General features: G+C 42.9%; 1 protein-coding gene across 1 annotated transcript; it reads left to right on the top strand.

Moving 5' to 3' along the window:
* Positions 1-9,291: 9,291 nt before the first annotated feature.
* On the top strand, positions 9,292-15,311 carry cimip2b (ciliary microtubule inner protein 2B). Its single transcript, XM_088320018.1, has 6 exons — positions 9,292-9,347; positions 9,470-9,600; positions 10,336-10,490; positions 12,895-13,030; positions 14,664-14,837; positions 14,899-15,311. The coding sequence occupies exons 1-6, from the start codon at positions 9,292-9,294 to the stop codon at positions 14,988-14,990; spliced, it is 744 nt and encodes a 247-aa protein (XP_088176144.1). The 3' UTR covers positions 14,991-15,311.
* The last annotated feature ends 2,046 nt before the right edge of the window (positions 15,312-17,357 follow it).

Genomic DNA, 17,357 nt, shown 5'->3' with positions numbered 1-17,357 from the left:
CCAATTAACATGCATGGTTTTGGAATGTGGGAGGAAACCGGAGTGCTTTGAAGAAATGAGGAGAATATGCAAATTCCGCACAGGAAGCCTGGTAACTGGATTTGATCTCATGACTTCAGAACTGTGCCGCAGACACAGTTTCTTTCTCTTTGATCTACTATTTCTTGTACCATGTGGCCTTCAAGCAAAAATGAGTATGAAACCCCTTTATTAAAGTGATCCTGTAGTTGTCAAGGAACAGAACAAGGACTCGGATCCAATAGCGTCAGTTAAAGGCTTTATTGTGACAAGATTCGGTGGAGCAGGCTTGGGACGTCGAGCCTTGGCAGTGGAAAGCCTCTTGGGACGATATGGCAACTCCGTGGTGAAAACGCGTGGCGAAACGTAGCAGGTAAGTCGGTGGCCGGGGCGGAAGAGTAATCGTAAACTTTTAACAGACAAGGGTCAGGCAACGAGAATCAGACTTGGAATATACATGGGCTTGTGGTACCTTGAATGTTGGAGGTTCACTCAGGAAATGAGGAAGACACTCGAACCTCCATCTCTGGACGCTGACAGCTTATGTAGTAGACTTCCACCAATCAAGAGATCGCGTTCCAGCACACCAGCTGATTACCTCAGGTGACTCCGGTTAGGTAATCACGACAGAACCCCCCCCCTCAAGGGACGGCTCCAGAAGTCCCCCAGGGAAAAATAAAAACAAATCCAAACACGTCACATGGCAACACCGGTAATCCAAGGGAAGAGAAAAAAAAAAAAATTCACAGGCCAGCTACAAATAATCCCCCAAAACCCAAAATACATCACCAATAATCCAAAATTGGAGGGCCCAGAGGTCGTCCGATGAACCCTCAGAATTCTTCCGAGTGGATAGAGGCCCCTTCGTCCGCATCTGAAGGGGTGGTAGCGGGTGGGTCTGCCGGTGGAAGAGCAGCAGCGTCAGACCTACGACGACGACCACGGCGTGGTGCTGGTTGGTCAGGATGCAGTTGATGGAATTCTGCCACAAGAGATCGGTCCAGGATCTGCCTGCTGGGAATCCATGATCTCTCCTCCGGACCATATCCCTCCCAATCGACCAAGTACTGGAAGCCCCGACCCCTGCGTCGGGAGCGGAGCAGGCGGCGCACTGTATAGATAGGCTCCCCGTCCAAGGAGCGTGGAGCTGGGGGAGGAGGTGGAATGGGTGCCAACGGACTCTGGCTGACGGGCTTGATTCGGGAAACATGAAACGTGGGGTGCACTCTCATAGATCTTGGTAGACGGAGACGGACTGCTGAGGAGTTGATAATTTTTACTATAGGAAATGGGCCAAGATACCGAGGAGCCAGTTTCCTCGACTCAACCTTCAGTGGAAGATCAGCTGATGCTAGCCACACCTTCTGGCCCACCTGGTACTTTGGAGCAGGACTCCTCCGTCGATTAGCTCCAACGGCATGAGTCTTGCTAGCCCGAAGGAGTGTGGCCCGAGCACGAGCCCAAGTTCGCCGACAGCGACGTGCATTCGCCGTAGCTGACGGGCAGTTTACTTCCTCTTCTTGACTAGGGAACATAGGGGGTTGGTACCCATACACACACTGGAAGGGGGACATTCCAGTGGATGAGCTAACCAAGGAATTGTGAGCATATTCCACCCATGCCAATTGCCGAGCCCAGGACAACGGTTCGCTAGAGACCATGCAGCGAAGTGCCGTTTCCAAATCTTGGTTCACTCGTTCAGACTGCCCATTGGATTGAGGGTGGAACCCTGATGAGAGGCTGACAGAGGCACCCAACAGACGACAAAACTCCTTCCAAAACGCGGATGAGAACTGGGGACCACGGTCAGAAACAATGTCCAGAGGGATGCCATGGAGGCGGAACACATGCTGCTGGACTATCATTGCAGTTTCCTTGGCGGAGGGGAGCTTCGGTAGTGCCACGAAATGGACCATCTTACTGAATCGGTCCACGATAGTTAGTACAGTCGTCATCCCCTCGGATACTGGCAACCCCGTCACAAAGTCCAAGGAGATGTGGGACCATGGGCGGCGGGGAACCGGAAGTGGATGTAACAGACCGGCCGGACGTTGGTGGGATGTTTTGTTCTGGGCGCACACTTGACAGGCGGAGACATATTCCCTAACGTCCTTGGCCATGGTAGGCCACCAGAAGCGTCGGGACAAGAAACTGTGAGTCCGAGCCGACCCCGGATGGCAAGAAAAGTGAGAATTGTGCCCCCATTGGAGGACCTCGGACCGTAAGGGTTCGGAGACGAATAGTCGACCCTCGGGACAGGAGCTGGGGCCCGCCTGATCGGGTATCGCCTCTCTGACTCGGGACTCGATATCCCAGGAGACTGCTGCCACCATACAGGAAGCTGGAAGGACCGTTGCGGGACCCTGAGGTGTGTCATTGGAATTCTGGAATTGTCGGGAGAGCGCGTCGGGTTTCACATTTCGAGATCCGGGTCTGTAGGACAGAGTGAAGTTAAAGCGGGTGAAAAACAGGGCCCAACGTGACTGGCGAGGATTGAGCCGCTTGGCCGATCTAATATATTCTAAGTTCTTGTGGTCAGTCCAAACTATGAACGGCACCGTTACCCCCTCCAACCAATGCCGCCATTCCTCCAGGGCTAGCTTGACGGCCAACAACTCACGATCCCCCACGTCGTAGTTGCGTTCGGCCGGGGACAACCGCCGGGAAAAGAAGGCGCACGGGTGCATCTTCTGGTCCTTGTCCGACCGCTGGGACAGGACAGCACCCACTCCCACATCTGAGGCGTCCACCTCCACTACCAGTTGGCGTGCAGGGTCCGGTACCTGGAGTATGGGGGCCGTAGAGAAATGGGTTTTTAGACGGTTGAAAGCTGCATTAGCCTCGGAAGACCACCGAAATGGCTCTCTAGGACTGGTAAGAAGCGTGAGGGGAGCTGCCACCGAACTGTAGTTCCTGATGAACCTCCGGTAGAAATTGGCAAAACCAAGGAATTGTTGGAGCTTTTTCCGAGACTCAGGGACAGGCCAAGAGGTGACTGCTGATACCTTGGCAGGATCCATCTGAAGGGTCCCCTCCGCCACGATGTAGCCCAGGAACGAGACTGTCTTGGCGTGAAACTCGCACTTCTCTGCCTTAACAAATAAAGAGTTCTCTAGGAGACGACGGAGAACCAGCTGGACATGTTTTCGGTGTTCATCGAGGGACTTTGAGAAAATCAAGATATCGTCCAGATACACAAAAACAAAACGATTAAGCACATCTCGTAAAATGTCATTTACCAAAGATTGGAAAACAGCTGGAGCATTGGTTAATCCGAACGGCATTACCAGATACTCGTAGTGACCGTTGGGTGTGTTGAATGCCGTCTTCCACTCATCACCCTCCCGGATTCGGACTAAGTGGTAGGCGTTGCGCAGATCAAGTTTAGTGAAGACCGTGGCCCCCTGTAGAAGCTCAAAAGCAGAGGCAAGCAGCGGCAAGGGATAGCGATTTTTAACCGTGATTTCATTAAGGCCCCGATAATCTATACAGGGCCGGAGTGACCCGTCCTTTTTTCCCACAAAAAAGAACCCCGCCCCAGCAGGAGAAGAGGAGGGTCGAATGATACCAGCCGCCAAGGCATCGGAAATGTATTCCTCCATGGCCTTCCTCTCGGGAACGGACAAGGAGTAGAGGCGGCCCCGAGGAGGAGCAGACCCCGGCAGGAGATCAATTGCGCAGTCATAAGGCCTATGAGGGGGCAAGGAAGAGGCCTTAGCTTTACTGAAGACCTCCTGTAGGTGGTGGTAACAGGCTGGGACCTTGGACAGATTGGGTGGAGCCCTCGTGGAAACAGGATGATTTGGGTAAGGAGCGGCTTGCAGACAGGTTTGGTGACAGTCCATGCCCCATTCAAGTATCGACCCAGTGCGCCAGTCGAAATGGGGGTTGTGTTGCACCAACCAAGGATGACCCAGGACAAGGGGTTGGTTAGGGGAGTGGAGTAAGTGAAATCGGATCTTCTCTCTGTGATTTCCAGACAACTGTAGTTCAATGGGTTCCGTTATTTGAGATACGGTGCCTAATAGGCGGCCATCCAAAGCCCGAGCTGATACCGGGTTAGGAAGGGTTTCAACAGGTATCCCCATCTTGTGTGCGAGTGACAAATCCAGGATATTTGTTTCAGCACCAGAATCGATGAGGGCATGGAAGGGTTGAGATGTACCGGAAATAATGAGATTTGCCCGGAGAACAGGTCTATCAGTCTTGGGGGACGATACTAAAGCTGAGCTCAATCGGATGTCCCCTATATCCGACGAGCGTTGGCTTTTAACGGGCAATTGACCACCCTATGTCCCTGGCCGCCGCAGTAATAACATAGCCGTTCAGTACGCCTTCGCTGGCGTTCTTCGACGGAGAGAAAGGTGCGGTCCACCTCCATCATCTCATGAGGTGCGGTAGAATTGGTTGGGGGGTTCGGTATCTTACTAATGTCTTGACTTAGCCGGGTGATGGGTTGGCTGGGATCTTCTCTCTCTCTGCGTCTTGCCTGAACCCTACGGTCGATCCGGGCGGTCAGTTCGATAGCATTGTCAAGAGTTACCGGAGGAGCGTGGGAAACCAATTCGTCTTTGATATAACCGGACAAGCTATGGAGGTAGGCGTCGACCAGCGCCTCTTCGTTCCAGTGACTCTGGGCTGCTAGTGTGCGAAAGTCAATGGCATAGTCGGCAATGGAGCGTCTCCCCTGGCGAATGTTCAAGATTGAACGAGCAGCATCGACTGATGAGGCTCCAGAATCAAAAACTTTAATCATCTCCTGGCTTAGCAAATTAAAAGAGGTGCATGCTGTCGCCCCCCGTTCGTATTCTGCCGTTCCCCAAAGGCGGGCTCTGCCAGTCAGATGATTTATCACAAAAGCCACCTTCGCCTTTTCGTTCACAAAGGCTCGCGGTTGTAGATCAAAAATTAGTCGGCAATTTATAAGAAAGGGGCGGACCTGGGCGGGCTCTCCACTGAATCTCTCTGGCGAACCTACTCGTGGTTCAACACTGCCGACCTGATCAGAAAGGGGCGGAACTGGATCTTGTGCTCGTGTTGCCGGGGGAGCTTCGCACTGTTCAAAAAATTCTTGGTGACGTCGTACTTGCCGGACTAGTGTGGATACGTCGTGGACGATCTGTTGTATTGCGCCTTCGGTGTGTTGTAGGCGCTGTAGCGCGGATTCCTGTTCGGCATTTCCGCATCTCTCAGAGGTGGGACGAACTGTCGCTGGATCCATGCTTTGGTTCGAGTGTTCTGTCAAGGAACAGAACAAGGACTCGGATCCAATAGCGTCAGTTAAAGGCTTTATTGTGACAAGATTCGGTGGAGCAGGCTTGGGACGTCGAGCCTTGGCAGTGGAAAGCCTCTTGGGACGATATGGCAACTCCGTGGTGAAAACGCGTGGCGAAACGTAGCAGGTAAGTCGGTGGCCGGGGCGGAAGAGTAATCGTAAACTTTTAACAGACAAGGGTCAGGCAACGAGAATCAGACTTGGAATATACATGGGCTTGTGGTACCTTGAATGTTGGAGGTTCACTCAGGAAATGAGGAAGACACTCGAACCTCCATCTCTGGACGCTGACAGCTTATGTAGTAGACTTCCACCAATCAAGAGATCGCGTTCCAGCACACCAGCTGATTACCTCAGGTGACTCCGGTTAGGTAATCACGACAGTAGTTGTTTTTTTTGTTCGTTTTGTTTTGTTTTTTGCTTCTGCTTCGGGACATATGTGTGGCATTTTTTAATTGTGACCGATTTTTCAGGATTATCATCCGGCTATCCAAGGCAAGGAGTCGCAAAGTGTATTTCACAACAGCATCGACGATGCGAGCAACGGCAGGAATGCGTAGAATGAACATTCCTGCGTGCCGAGAGAATTAGCGCTCCCCACTTCAAACACAAACTTTCACAATCGCGGTTGCACAAAAGCAAACGTGCACTGTAAATGTTCTGAATACTTGAGATTGTTTGCGACGATTTTATCGCCAAATGAGTTGTACAAACGGAGATAAACTAGGAAGAAGTTAAAGTAACCCTACCCAACCCTGGGAGTAAGGGGCCGCATGTGACATTTTGTACTTCTTTTTAAATAGATTAATTTCATGAAACTGCTTTTGAAACAATTCGAGCAAAATATTATGTCAGGTCCCTGTTTTAAGCACTTCATTTGTTATTTGGTTTTGAAGTATCACTGTAGTTATTTTTTGAGTTTTTTTTTAGTATATTTGAAGTCTGATTTAAAACTACAGTATTTCTGAAGTAATTTTATGTAGTATTTCCATAGTAGTATTTTTCAGTCTTTCTGTAGTACTTTTGTTGTATTTCAAAAGTCGATTATTTTGTTGTAAATCTGTCACGACCAGAACAGAAGAAGAACCCAGATGTGTAACATTATTCACAAGTTTATTGAAATATAGAGGAAAGGCAGCGCCAGCGATCCGGTGCTCGCTGGACGCTGGAAGCAAGCCGCTCACGGGATCGGAGCGTGTTCCGAATGCGGAAGTGGATCTTCCGGAGCGGGAGATCGTAGCGTAGTTAGACAGAAAAACAGATCGTTAGCCGGGACTGGATATCAGAACGTGGTCGGGGTCAAAAACAGGTCATAGCCGGAGACAAACGAGGAAATCAGGAACGGACGGGTGGAAAACGGATGCAAAAAGCTGGACCGACGGGAGTCATAGTCAAAGTGCTTGCCTTGTAGAAACAGAGGTTCGCTGACGGACTGACCAGAGGCGAGTGAAAGGCCTGAGCTTAAATAGGACGGCGAACCAATCAGAAAACCCGCAGCGGCTGGCGCCAAACAAGCGGGCACAGGTGAAACTAATCAGTCATTATGACAAAATCTGTGGTATTTTCATAGTATTTTTGTATTTTTGAAGTAATTTTATGTTTGTATTATTTTTTAGTATTCGTGCAGTATTATTATTTTAGTATTTTTGTACTATCTCTGTTGTATTTGTTAGTACTTCCGGATAAGAATTTTTGTTGTATATCTCTAGTGTTTCTGTAGTATTTTTTTGTCGTACAGTGTACCCTGTAGTTTTATTTTTGTGATACTGTATTTCCATAGGAGAATTTTTGTAGTATTACTATAGGTGTGATTTGCAGTATTTCTGTTGTAAACCTCTTGTAGTAGTATATATGTAGTAATATTTCTGTTGTAGTTTTTACTGTAGTAATATGTATTGATATTTTTTTTGTATTTCACTAGAAGTACAATTGATGTATTTTCGAAGCAGTATTTTAGTATTGCAGATTTTTTGTAGTATTTCCATGCTAGTGTTTTTGTCATATTTCTTTAATATTTTTGTAATATTACTGTAGTTGTCTTTGTTATAGTATTTTCAGAGTAAATAGTTCTGTAGTAGTATTTTGTAATATATTATGACTTTAGTAGTATTTTTGCAGTAATTCTATAATATTTTCTTTATTTTCAGAATGAAACCAAAATAATATATGAGGTCCGTGTTTTTGTAAGCAATATATTTGATATTTAATTTTGTAGTTATTGTGCAGTATTTTTGTCGTATTTCTTTTGAAGTATTTTTGAGTGGACACACAAAGTGACAATATGGAAAATTTTGGCCCCTAAAAAGTTGTCTACTGTCGGGGTCCCCCAGAGTAGTTGCGGGGCCCTAAGCAGCCGCTCAGCTCGCTAATGTCTTGGGCCGGCTTTACTCTTGATCGTCAAATAGTTCTCAAAGGACACTTCCTGGGATACATGAGATTTTGTTCATCGTGAATTAATAGTCACATGCATTTTTTTTTCTTTTTTTTTACTATTGAGCATTAAACCAAGGGTACCAAACTCATTTTGGCACGGGGTCCACATTCTCACAAGGGCCCGACTAGTACAGTAAATTAATGGCATGAAAAGTGTGCCTTAGCTGGGGTGCTGGGTGTCTTCTCGGAGGCTAACAGTTAAATCATAATTCAGGGATGTAAGATTTGATTATGAAAAACAATAAATGTTTTTTTTTTTCTAACCCCAATATTTTTTTCTTCAATAAGATTGAATTGCTAAAACGATCAGAACATAAATAACATGAGAAGGATTATAAATCATCTGCCATATCTGTCATGATTACTGATGTGACTCATGAGATAGACTCGCTCTATCTCCCGATGGAGGAATCTGCCACACTAAACTGTGGAAATTTGGAGGCCTGCCTCACTGAGATAAAAGAGTGGATGTCACTCAATTTCCTGCGTCTTAAGTCTGAAAAGACTGAAATGTTAGTTATTGGTCCATCTAAGTCCCGTGACTTATTCTCTAAAACTGCTGTGAACATCAACAATTGCCACATCACACAGAGCGACTCACTTAAAAATTTAGGTGTCATATTTGACCCCAATCTGTCCTTTCAAACACATTTTACACAAATTACTAGAACCGCTTTCTTCCATCTTCATAACATTGCTAAAATTCGTCCTATACTTTCTCAGTCGGATGCGGAAATCATAATTCAAGACCAGTTTTTCCGTCCCAGACAACGCCATCGCTCACTACGGAAGATCCACTTCCGTGTTCGGATCACAATCCGAGTGGGAGTGCGACTTGCTTAATGCGTCCAGCGAACACCGGATCGTGGTGCAGCCCTTCCTCTTTCCTTCAATAAAACGCTACGCAATTGGGTCCTGTTTCCGTTCTGGTCCTGAAAATATCATAACATTTCACAAATTTTAATTCATTGTTTTTCTTTTTTTTTTATCAGAAATGAAATTTTAGTGAAACAAGAAAGATAATACTATAAATGAGAAAAATAAAATAAAATTACCGGTATAATAAATTATAATAAAAATACATGCGAATGGGACCAACATTTAATTTATCCATTTATTTTTATTTTTATTATTAGGTCAACATTAATCCTGGTTGGTTGGTGGGATGTTGTTAGTGTGCATGGCAGAAAAAAAAAATTCTCACGGGGGAAAACAACCACACAAAAACAACAGAAAAAAAATACTGGAACACTGCACTGTAGTCCAAACGTACTAATATTTAACGCTAGAGGTTGCTGTTTCACCGTAAAGCATTGTAGCTCATGTTTCATGTTGAGCCCCACATTCGTAGAAGCATGTCACAATGCAACCAAGACAAAATAAGAGAATGCAAATCTTCTCATAATTATGATATATGTTCTATAGGTTTTTCATCATTGTTTTGGTAAATGGTGAGCCTCAGCAGATTAAGGCTCTTGTGTGTAGCAACCGAGCAAGGCAATACCCGAGCAACCGGTCAACAAAGGTGCAGGTGAACCCCCCCTGGTGCTGCTAACAGCCCCAAGATGGTCACAGAATTGAGCAGGGTTTTGGTGGAGCGTGAGCCAAGATACATTCCAGGGTGAGTTCCGGTCTGTCAATGTATTATTCCAGTATTAGTATTAAATTCCACTTGAGCACGACAAGATATATACATAGATATATATTTATACATATTTAATTATTTATACAGGACTGTTTTAGCTACTCAGGTTATCAACCACGGCTAAAAATAGGTAAGTCGTATGGCCATCTGATGGCCGAACTGAGCTCCGATTCAGACGGGACAAGCATCCCAGAGAGACACGGAAGGAGGACCATACCTGGTTACACAGGTAGATACCACATATGTTTTAGTTCCTTTGGAAATACTATCGCGTGTTCCAAAGTAATAACCATCATACATTCTTGATTTGGCCCCCTTTGTGACCCTTTGCCACATTTCAGACTTCAAACATAAAGATATAAAACTGTTTCTTGTGAAGCATCAACAATAAGTGGGACACAATCATGAAGTGGAACACACTTTATTGGATATTTTAAACTTTTTAACAAATAAAAAATGAAAAAGTGGGTGTGCAAAATGATTCGGTCCCGTTACTTTCAGTGCAGCAAACTCTGTCCAGAAGTTCATTGAGGATCTCTGAATGATTCAATGTTGATCTAAATGACTAATGATGATAAATGGAATCCAGCTGTGTGTAATCAAGTCTCTGTATAAATGCACCTGCACTGTGATAGTCTCAGAGGTCTGTTTAAAGCGCAGAGATCATCATGAAGAATGAGGAACACATCAGGCAAGTCCGAGATACTGTTGTGGAGAAGATTAAAGCTGGATTTGGATACAAAAAGATTTCTCAAGTGGCAAAGGTTCACAAAGTTCAAGGGGGCCAAATAGTTTCGCAAAAATTTCAGACCTCTCCATGATTTCTAAGTGGGAGAAATAGCAAAATGGCAGTGTGTTCAAATACCTTTTTTCTTCACTGTACCTGTATATATTTATCTGTGATTTTTAATCAACACTTCAAAACAGGCTTTTTTTTTTGAAAACTTGTTTTTCTTGCATTTAGGTTTCATCCCCAAAAGGCAGAACTACATCGCCTGCAGCTACGCAGAAACATGCCAGAGAGCATTTTCAGACTTTTATCGCGAGAAGTATGCAAATATTCAACGGGCGTCGGCGGATACATCGACTGAAGTCAACTGCTCGCAACGGCAGTCAGAGGTTTCCTGGCTGCTTTATAGGGTTTAAGACAACAGCCAAATAGGATTTGTATGTTAAGTAGTTAACTATAATACAATTTAGATAGCGGTACTTTGAGAGCAGGCGTGGGCAAACTTTATGACATTGGGTTCTAAAATATTTCAAAGTGCCTGGGATAGGAGGAAAAATGATGATTGATTTAAGTATCTCGTGGATACCGATACGTGGCTGTCATAATTACTGATGTGATTCACCTGTGCCTGCTCATTTGGCGCCTACCGCTGTGGGCTCTGATTGGCCTCCTGTCCCTACTTAAGCCCAGTCCTGTCAGTCTCCTGTTGTCAGTCCGTCTGCGGACCTCTGTTTATACAAGGCAAGCCTTTTTCAACCCTGACTCCCACTTGTCCCGTTTCTGCCCCCGTTTGTCTCCGGCTACAACCATTTTTCATCCCGACTACGTCTACTCTCCCGTCCTGGCTTACGACTCGTTTCCGACCCCGACCATGCTTTTGTTCGCCCTGTCCCGGCTATCAACCTGTTCTTCCGTACTTGATCCACTTCTGTATTCGGATCACAATCTGAGTGCGAGAACGACTTGCTTCCCGCGTCCAGTGAGCATTGGATCGCGGGCGTTGCCCTTCCTCTTTCTTTAAATAAAATTGGGAGAAAACATTACGCGATTGGGTCTACCCTTTGTGCTGGTTGTGACAATGGCATGAAATTTGTTATGAAGCCATAAGAATTCAAGCAAACATATATAAAGGTAGTTTGTCCCTCTTTTGAGCACAAAATTTGATCAAATGTGTTGGAAACTGGGCAGCACGGCGACGCAGTGGTTAGCGTGTGTGCGGCACAGTTCTGAGGTCATAAGATCGAACCTCCTGTGTGGAGTTTGCATGTTCTCCCCGTTTACTCCCACATTTCTAAAACATGCATGTCAGGTTAATTGGCTGGTCCAAATTGTCCCTAGGAGTGAATGAGCGAGCGAATTGTCTGTCCCTGTGTGCCCTGCGACTGGCTGGCAACCAGTTTAGGGTGTCCCCCTGCCCGAAGATAGCTGGGATGGGCTCCAGCACCCCCGCGATCCTACTGAGGATAAGTGATGCAGATAATGGATGGATGGAGGGATGGATGGATGGTGTTGGAAAATTAAAATGCAAAAGTGCAAGGATTTGTTTTGGCATGTTGTTTTTCCCTCTTTAGATAAAATGTATGCACTATCACTACATTTACAAATTAAGAGGAATGTAAACATGATATTTGCATCGTTTAAATGTTGGACATGAGCGCAGTACACCTTGATATAAAACTAAGATGCTTTATAAAGAAAATACTTTTTATGGGGGATTCACAAGAGGTCCCAGAGGACAAGTGTGACGCCAAGGTCAGTAATAGGCTTGTCCTTGCTTGAAAATGAGACAAATTACATCAACCTTTTTATGATCCGGTGAAATTCCACAGATTGGCTTCCCTTCTATTTAAGCTCAGTGCTCTCACTCTCCCTTTGTCAGTCCGTCAACGAACCTCTGCCCCGCAAGACGTGGGTTTTGACTCAGTCTGGTTTCCTGTTGGTGTTTCCTGTCCGGTATTGTTCCCGTCTATTTCGTCCTGTTTGATTTTGATATCGAGTTTTGATACCAATCGTGTCTGTCCCGTTCTCTCCAGTATCGATCCCATCTGTCCAATATCTGCTCGTGCAATTTGTATCGATCTTGTTGGCCCCTGGCTTCCTGTCATTCCACGCCAGACTTCCGCCTTACGTCTTCCCAACGATCGCCGAATCACTGGCGTCTGGGTTAATGTGCATGACTGCCCCATTTCCCGTAGAATCAAAGCTCGTATAAGAAACGTCACGCATTTGGGTTCTCCTTCCAGTTCATGACACTCTCCAATCGTGTCTGCGCACTGTCCATTTTTGATTTTCTTTCATCCCATTTTGAATGAAGTGCAAAGATGTCATAGAAGCTTCTATAGTACTCTCCGTTCCATGCGTGAAAGCCTCAATGTAGTTATGGTCACCAATCGTGCAGCTGGGATTGTTCATTGTGGTTTAAGCGCGCGTTCCTTTCGGGGTAATAAGAGGCCTTTGCAGCAAAATGACCAAAATTTATTGGTACTTTTAACATGTTTTTACTGTTTTCATTTGGCGAGCCGTATTTAAAAGCATAACAGTCAGTATGCGGCCCATGTGCAGTATATTGCCCATGCCTGTTTAATAGGCAGTACTCAATGAATTGATTCTGTATTTAGCACAGAACATGCTAGAATCAGTTTCTCTTATGCTGAATTATGAATGGGGGAGCTCAGTTTCAGGTCAGCGTAATGACATCCGCCAGACTAAAAGGGAAGACCAATGACAAAACAGTCATTGCTTCATTTCTGCTATTTTTTAAGACTAGAGTAATATTTGGATGATTTATCTTAGGTCCAGAGGCCAACAGAGTCCAGTATCAGACCAGTATCAGACCAAGTGGTGTCCTACAAGCCCCTAAGGAGCTTCACTCCGATCGCAAAATCGTGTTTTCTGGAAAACAGACACTCCTGCAAGTACTACATGTCAGGTACGAAAGGGGGTGATGGGTAATGAAGCGATGAACTAGGTAAAAATATGCTAAAATATTGTGATTCAGTGGTTCTCAATTATTATTTTTTGGGACGTACGCTAAAGATTTTTGCCCAAGGATTTATTATTTAAAGTGATGTCAGAAATTAATTACTTCTGTAAAAAAATTAGATGGACAGATGGACCATATTTCATTCTAAAAATAATATAATTCAGTAGTTGAATTTAATGATGATATGATTGTTTATTTATGTACTTCATTTGATTTAATTCATAACACATTGAGACACAATCGTGAAACGAAACCAACCTTTTTCAACATTTCATAATGTACAAATAAAATTTAAAAATAAAAAGTAAAAGTTGCGAAAATATTGACCCCCTTTAAGGTATTGAGTTTTACAACCTCCTTTTGCCGAGATTACAGCCACAAGTCTTTTTGGGTATGTCTATATTAATTTTGCACTTCTTAAATTGGAAATATTTTTCCTTAGAAAAAAAGCTCAAGTTTCTTAAGGTTGTAAGGTGATTGCATGTGCACAGCATTTTTCAGATCTTTCCACAAACGCTCTATAAGACTGAGATCCGGACTTTGGCTTGGCCATTCTAACACCTTTTGTATTTTAAGTTTTATATCACTCCATTGTAGATTTTGCCTTATGGTTAGTGTCGTCCTGTCGGAAGGTGAACCTGCGCCCCATTCTTAGGTCCCTTGCAGACTCCAACAGATATTCTGCCAGAATCGCCCTGTATTTGGCTCCATCTTCCCATTTACTCTAACCATCTTCCCAGTCACCGCTGAAGAAAAGTAACCTTGGAGCATGATGCTGCCACCACCATGTATGACAGGGGAAATGGCTTTTTTTGGGCGATATGCAGTGTTTCACTTACACCAAACATAATACTTTGTGTTGAACCCAAAACTTTCCATTTTGGTCTTATCTGACCAGAGCACTTTGTTCCACATGTTTTTTGTGTCTCCCAAGTGGCTTCTTGCAAAGGCCAAATGGGCCTTTTCATGGTATTCTTTCAGAAAGTGCTTTCTTCTTGCCACTCTTCCACAAAGGGCAGATTAATTCAGAGAAAAACTAACAGTTGTCTTATGCACAGATCGCCCAATCTCAGCTGTATTTCCCTGTATGTCGTTGAACGTGATCATGGGCCTCTTGGTTGCTTCTCTGATTAGTTTTCTCCTCCTTTGTGTAGTAAGTTTTGAGGAACGGCCAGGTCTTAGTAGCTTTGCAGTGGTTTTATGCTCTCTTCATTTTGATCTAAAATGAGACTTAACGACACATAAGTGCACTTTGTCATTGTTAGTCATTTAAGTTGGCATTGGATCATTCAGAAGTCATCAGGGCGTTCTGAGTCACTTGCTGAGCTGATAAAACAGGGGGGCAATATTTTTGCAACGTCTACTTTTCTTTTTCATTGTATATGTAATATAAAATGTTGAAATAATTTGTTTCCACTTCCCTATTGCTTCTCACATGTTGATTCCTAGAAAATATTTTCAGTGTCTTAGCTTTAAGTTTGAAGCCTAGAATGTGGTAAGATGAAAAAAAGTTCTTGGGGACCAATGCTTTTGCTAGGCACAGTATAAAACTTTTTCGGGGTGTGCTTTTTTTCCCAAGGCTTTACCGGACATGTTCCACGATCCCGTTTCCTGTTCGGAAAAGGCTACCCCATTACCACAAGCGAGGCCCTCGTCCAGTTTGAGAGGCAGCAGGGCAGTAGCGACAAAATTCATGGTTTTTCTTCATCAGCCCATGGTGGGGTGGTGCCTTCATTTACAGGACACATCCCAGGTATATCATGAAATACATCTCAGAAAACTTGATTGACTTACTCGCACAAAACATCCATTAGGATACAAATTCATGTTCGGGCACACCTTTGGCCGCCTTTCCAAGAAGGCTCTAGAGAAAAGCACCAAAAGAAGACCCCAACTCCAAAAATAGTGAGAAGAAAGGAGATCGGTTCGACTTCTGCTACTGTTTTATTGAAATCTTTGGACATTAAAGGCTGCATTACTACATTGGTATCAGCTCTCACACATCACACTCTTTCATTGATAATAGCCGGATATTGCACAAGACTCTTACACTAGGGGGATGCACGATAAACATCATAGTTACCGGTCTAATTAAAAATAGCACTGAATGATCGATTGATTCTTTGATTGACATTTTTTGTTTTTTCTCTGTTCAACAAGAACTAGGTTCAAATGCTTGGTCAACAACTTTGACAGGTGAGATATCAGAAGGAAAAGAGGACTAATAGGGAAACCCAGAGCTTAGCTTTGTCGGTTCCCGTGACAGTCTAAACACTTTTAACATTAATCAGATCATGTAACCAACCAATTATGACAAGGTATTTAAATCTAAAAGAAAATACATCTTATCATCACTCAAAGAAGATTTTTCTGATGCTTTTCGACATTAGGACTCTTATAAACTCAGTGAAGGTTCTATCTTGGTATCAGGTGACACTCAATAATACTTTTGATTTTGTTGTTATTTCTATAGTAAGACATCCACACATTTTAGCGATGCTGGTTGTCATGTTCTCTAGAATTTAAAATTAAATATTTTTCTCAATGAAAAATGGTTTTAAATTTCTGTTTATGCATGCCATTTTTGGTCACTTGGCGTCATGCAATCATACTCCAATATGACACTACTTTTCCGATTTTAGCAGCATAACGTTATTGCAAATGTGAACAAAACAATAAAGACAAACTTAAATATTTTACTTTTGTGTCTTTTTTTTAATACACTACAAAAATATGTTAAGTATATTTTATTTTTATTTAAAGTTATTGCTATAAAAATGTGCTTTTTTGGTCACATGTATCCACAGTTATCAGTCCACAGGTAAGATTTAAATTGTTAAATTGTTTTTCTTGTTTAAAAATTGAAAACTTAAAATAACACATTTCTGATGTGGATGATGGTAAATAATTAAGAAATTTTATGTATTTTTCAAATTTTAATAATGAATATGTTTTAAAATATTATATATATAATATATTATTGATAATATATATATTATAAAATATTAATTGCTAATTTCAAGGATTTGTTTCTGAAAGAAACAAGTTAAAAATATAGGAGTATATAGGATTATTTCAGATTTTTTTCATACACTCAAATATTCTTTCAAAAATATTAGAATATAATACTAAGTGATGCATGTAAAAACACATACTGTATGTCTCATGCATCCATAATTTGGACAATCAGATTATGGCTTGATGTGGATTTCATACATATCAATCTCTTTCAGACCAACGCATTAAAGTAGAGTACTAGGTTGGAAAACATTGTTTAACAATATCATGCACATGTTAAAAGGCGAAAACATGCAAGGAATTCTTTAACCAGTAATTAACATGTCGCATACTGCAGTGCAATCATAAGAGTGATTTACTTTTGTTGCGAAAGTTAAAAAATAAATCAACAGTACCATATGCTACCTTTGACATCTTTCCAATCTTGAAGATATGTGTTATTAATACAAAAGCATTTTCTTTGTTTTGCTGTTGACCCACACATCAAGCTTTACCACAAACGGAGTATTAAGGATAGGAAATCAACAATGAAAAATTGCAGTCACATAACAATTGCTTTAATTGCTTAAATTTGTTGACATCGTTTATAGACTTTCTCTTAATTTCTTAAAAGAAAAATTCAATGCTGGCTTGAGATAAAGAAATGTTGCTGTAAACAGACTTATTGCTAGCATCACCAAAGGAAAATGGAAAACAAAAAAGGGATTTAAGTGCTCAAAATGAACTCAAATTGACAACAATACCAGTAACAAAAAAAATATTTAGAGCAGTGTTTCTTTACTGGAGGGTAGGAAACCAAAAGTAGGACACACACCTGTTTTTAGTGGGACGCAGGCCTTTGCCTTGGCAAAATAATGCTAAGAAAAGAAAAAAAAACAGCTGTGCGTCATTTAAACTCCTTAACAGTAGATGGCGATGATACCCTGCAAATGCGGATTGACACCCGCCATTTCACACCATGGAAAACAACGGATAAAGTTTGTTCACACGTGTTGAGCATGTCCAAAAGCAGATACAGCGCAGAATATATAAGATGGATTTTAATAACTCTTAAGCTCTTCGGATTTCATTAAAAATGCAGTTAAAGGGAATATTACTACTTGTAGTCGTTTTCGTTTCCTGGTAATTTTGTTTTTGTAAAAAATGTCAATATATTCGACTATATCTGGTCCAAACAACACAATCGTTTCAATCAATAAATTCTTATTTCGGTTGCGGCTTGTAATAAAGGTGCGATTGTGGGTCTTTTAGTCAT

The sequence above is a fragment of the Urocampus carinirostris genome, chromosome 16, assembly GCF_059441175.1.
Source record: "Urocampus carinirostris isolate Australia breed hairy pipefish chromosome 16, RoL_Ucar_1.0, whole genome shotgun sequence".
In the NCBI taxonomy this organism is placed as follows: Eukaryota; Metazoa; Chordata; class Actinopteri; order Syngnathiformes; family Syngnathidae; genus Urocampus; species Urocampus carinirostris.
This window is presented reverse-complemented; position numbering and strand designations above follow the sequence as displayed.

Coding starts and splice junctions, on each gene's coding strand:
- cimip2b (XM_088320018.1), top strand. CDS start 9,292: ATGGTCACAGAATTGAGCAGGGTTTTGGTGGAGCGTGAGCCAAGATAC. Junction 9,601..10,335: donor GACCATACCTGGTTACACAG/GTAGATACCACA, acceptor TCTTGCATTTAG/GTTTCATCCCCAAAAGGCAG. Junction 10,491..12,894: donor GCTCGCAACGGCAGTCAGAG/GTTTCCTGGCTG, acceptor GATTTATCTTAG/GTCCAGAGGCCAACAGAGTC.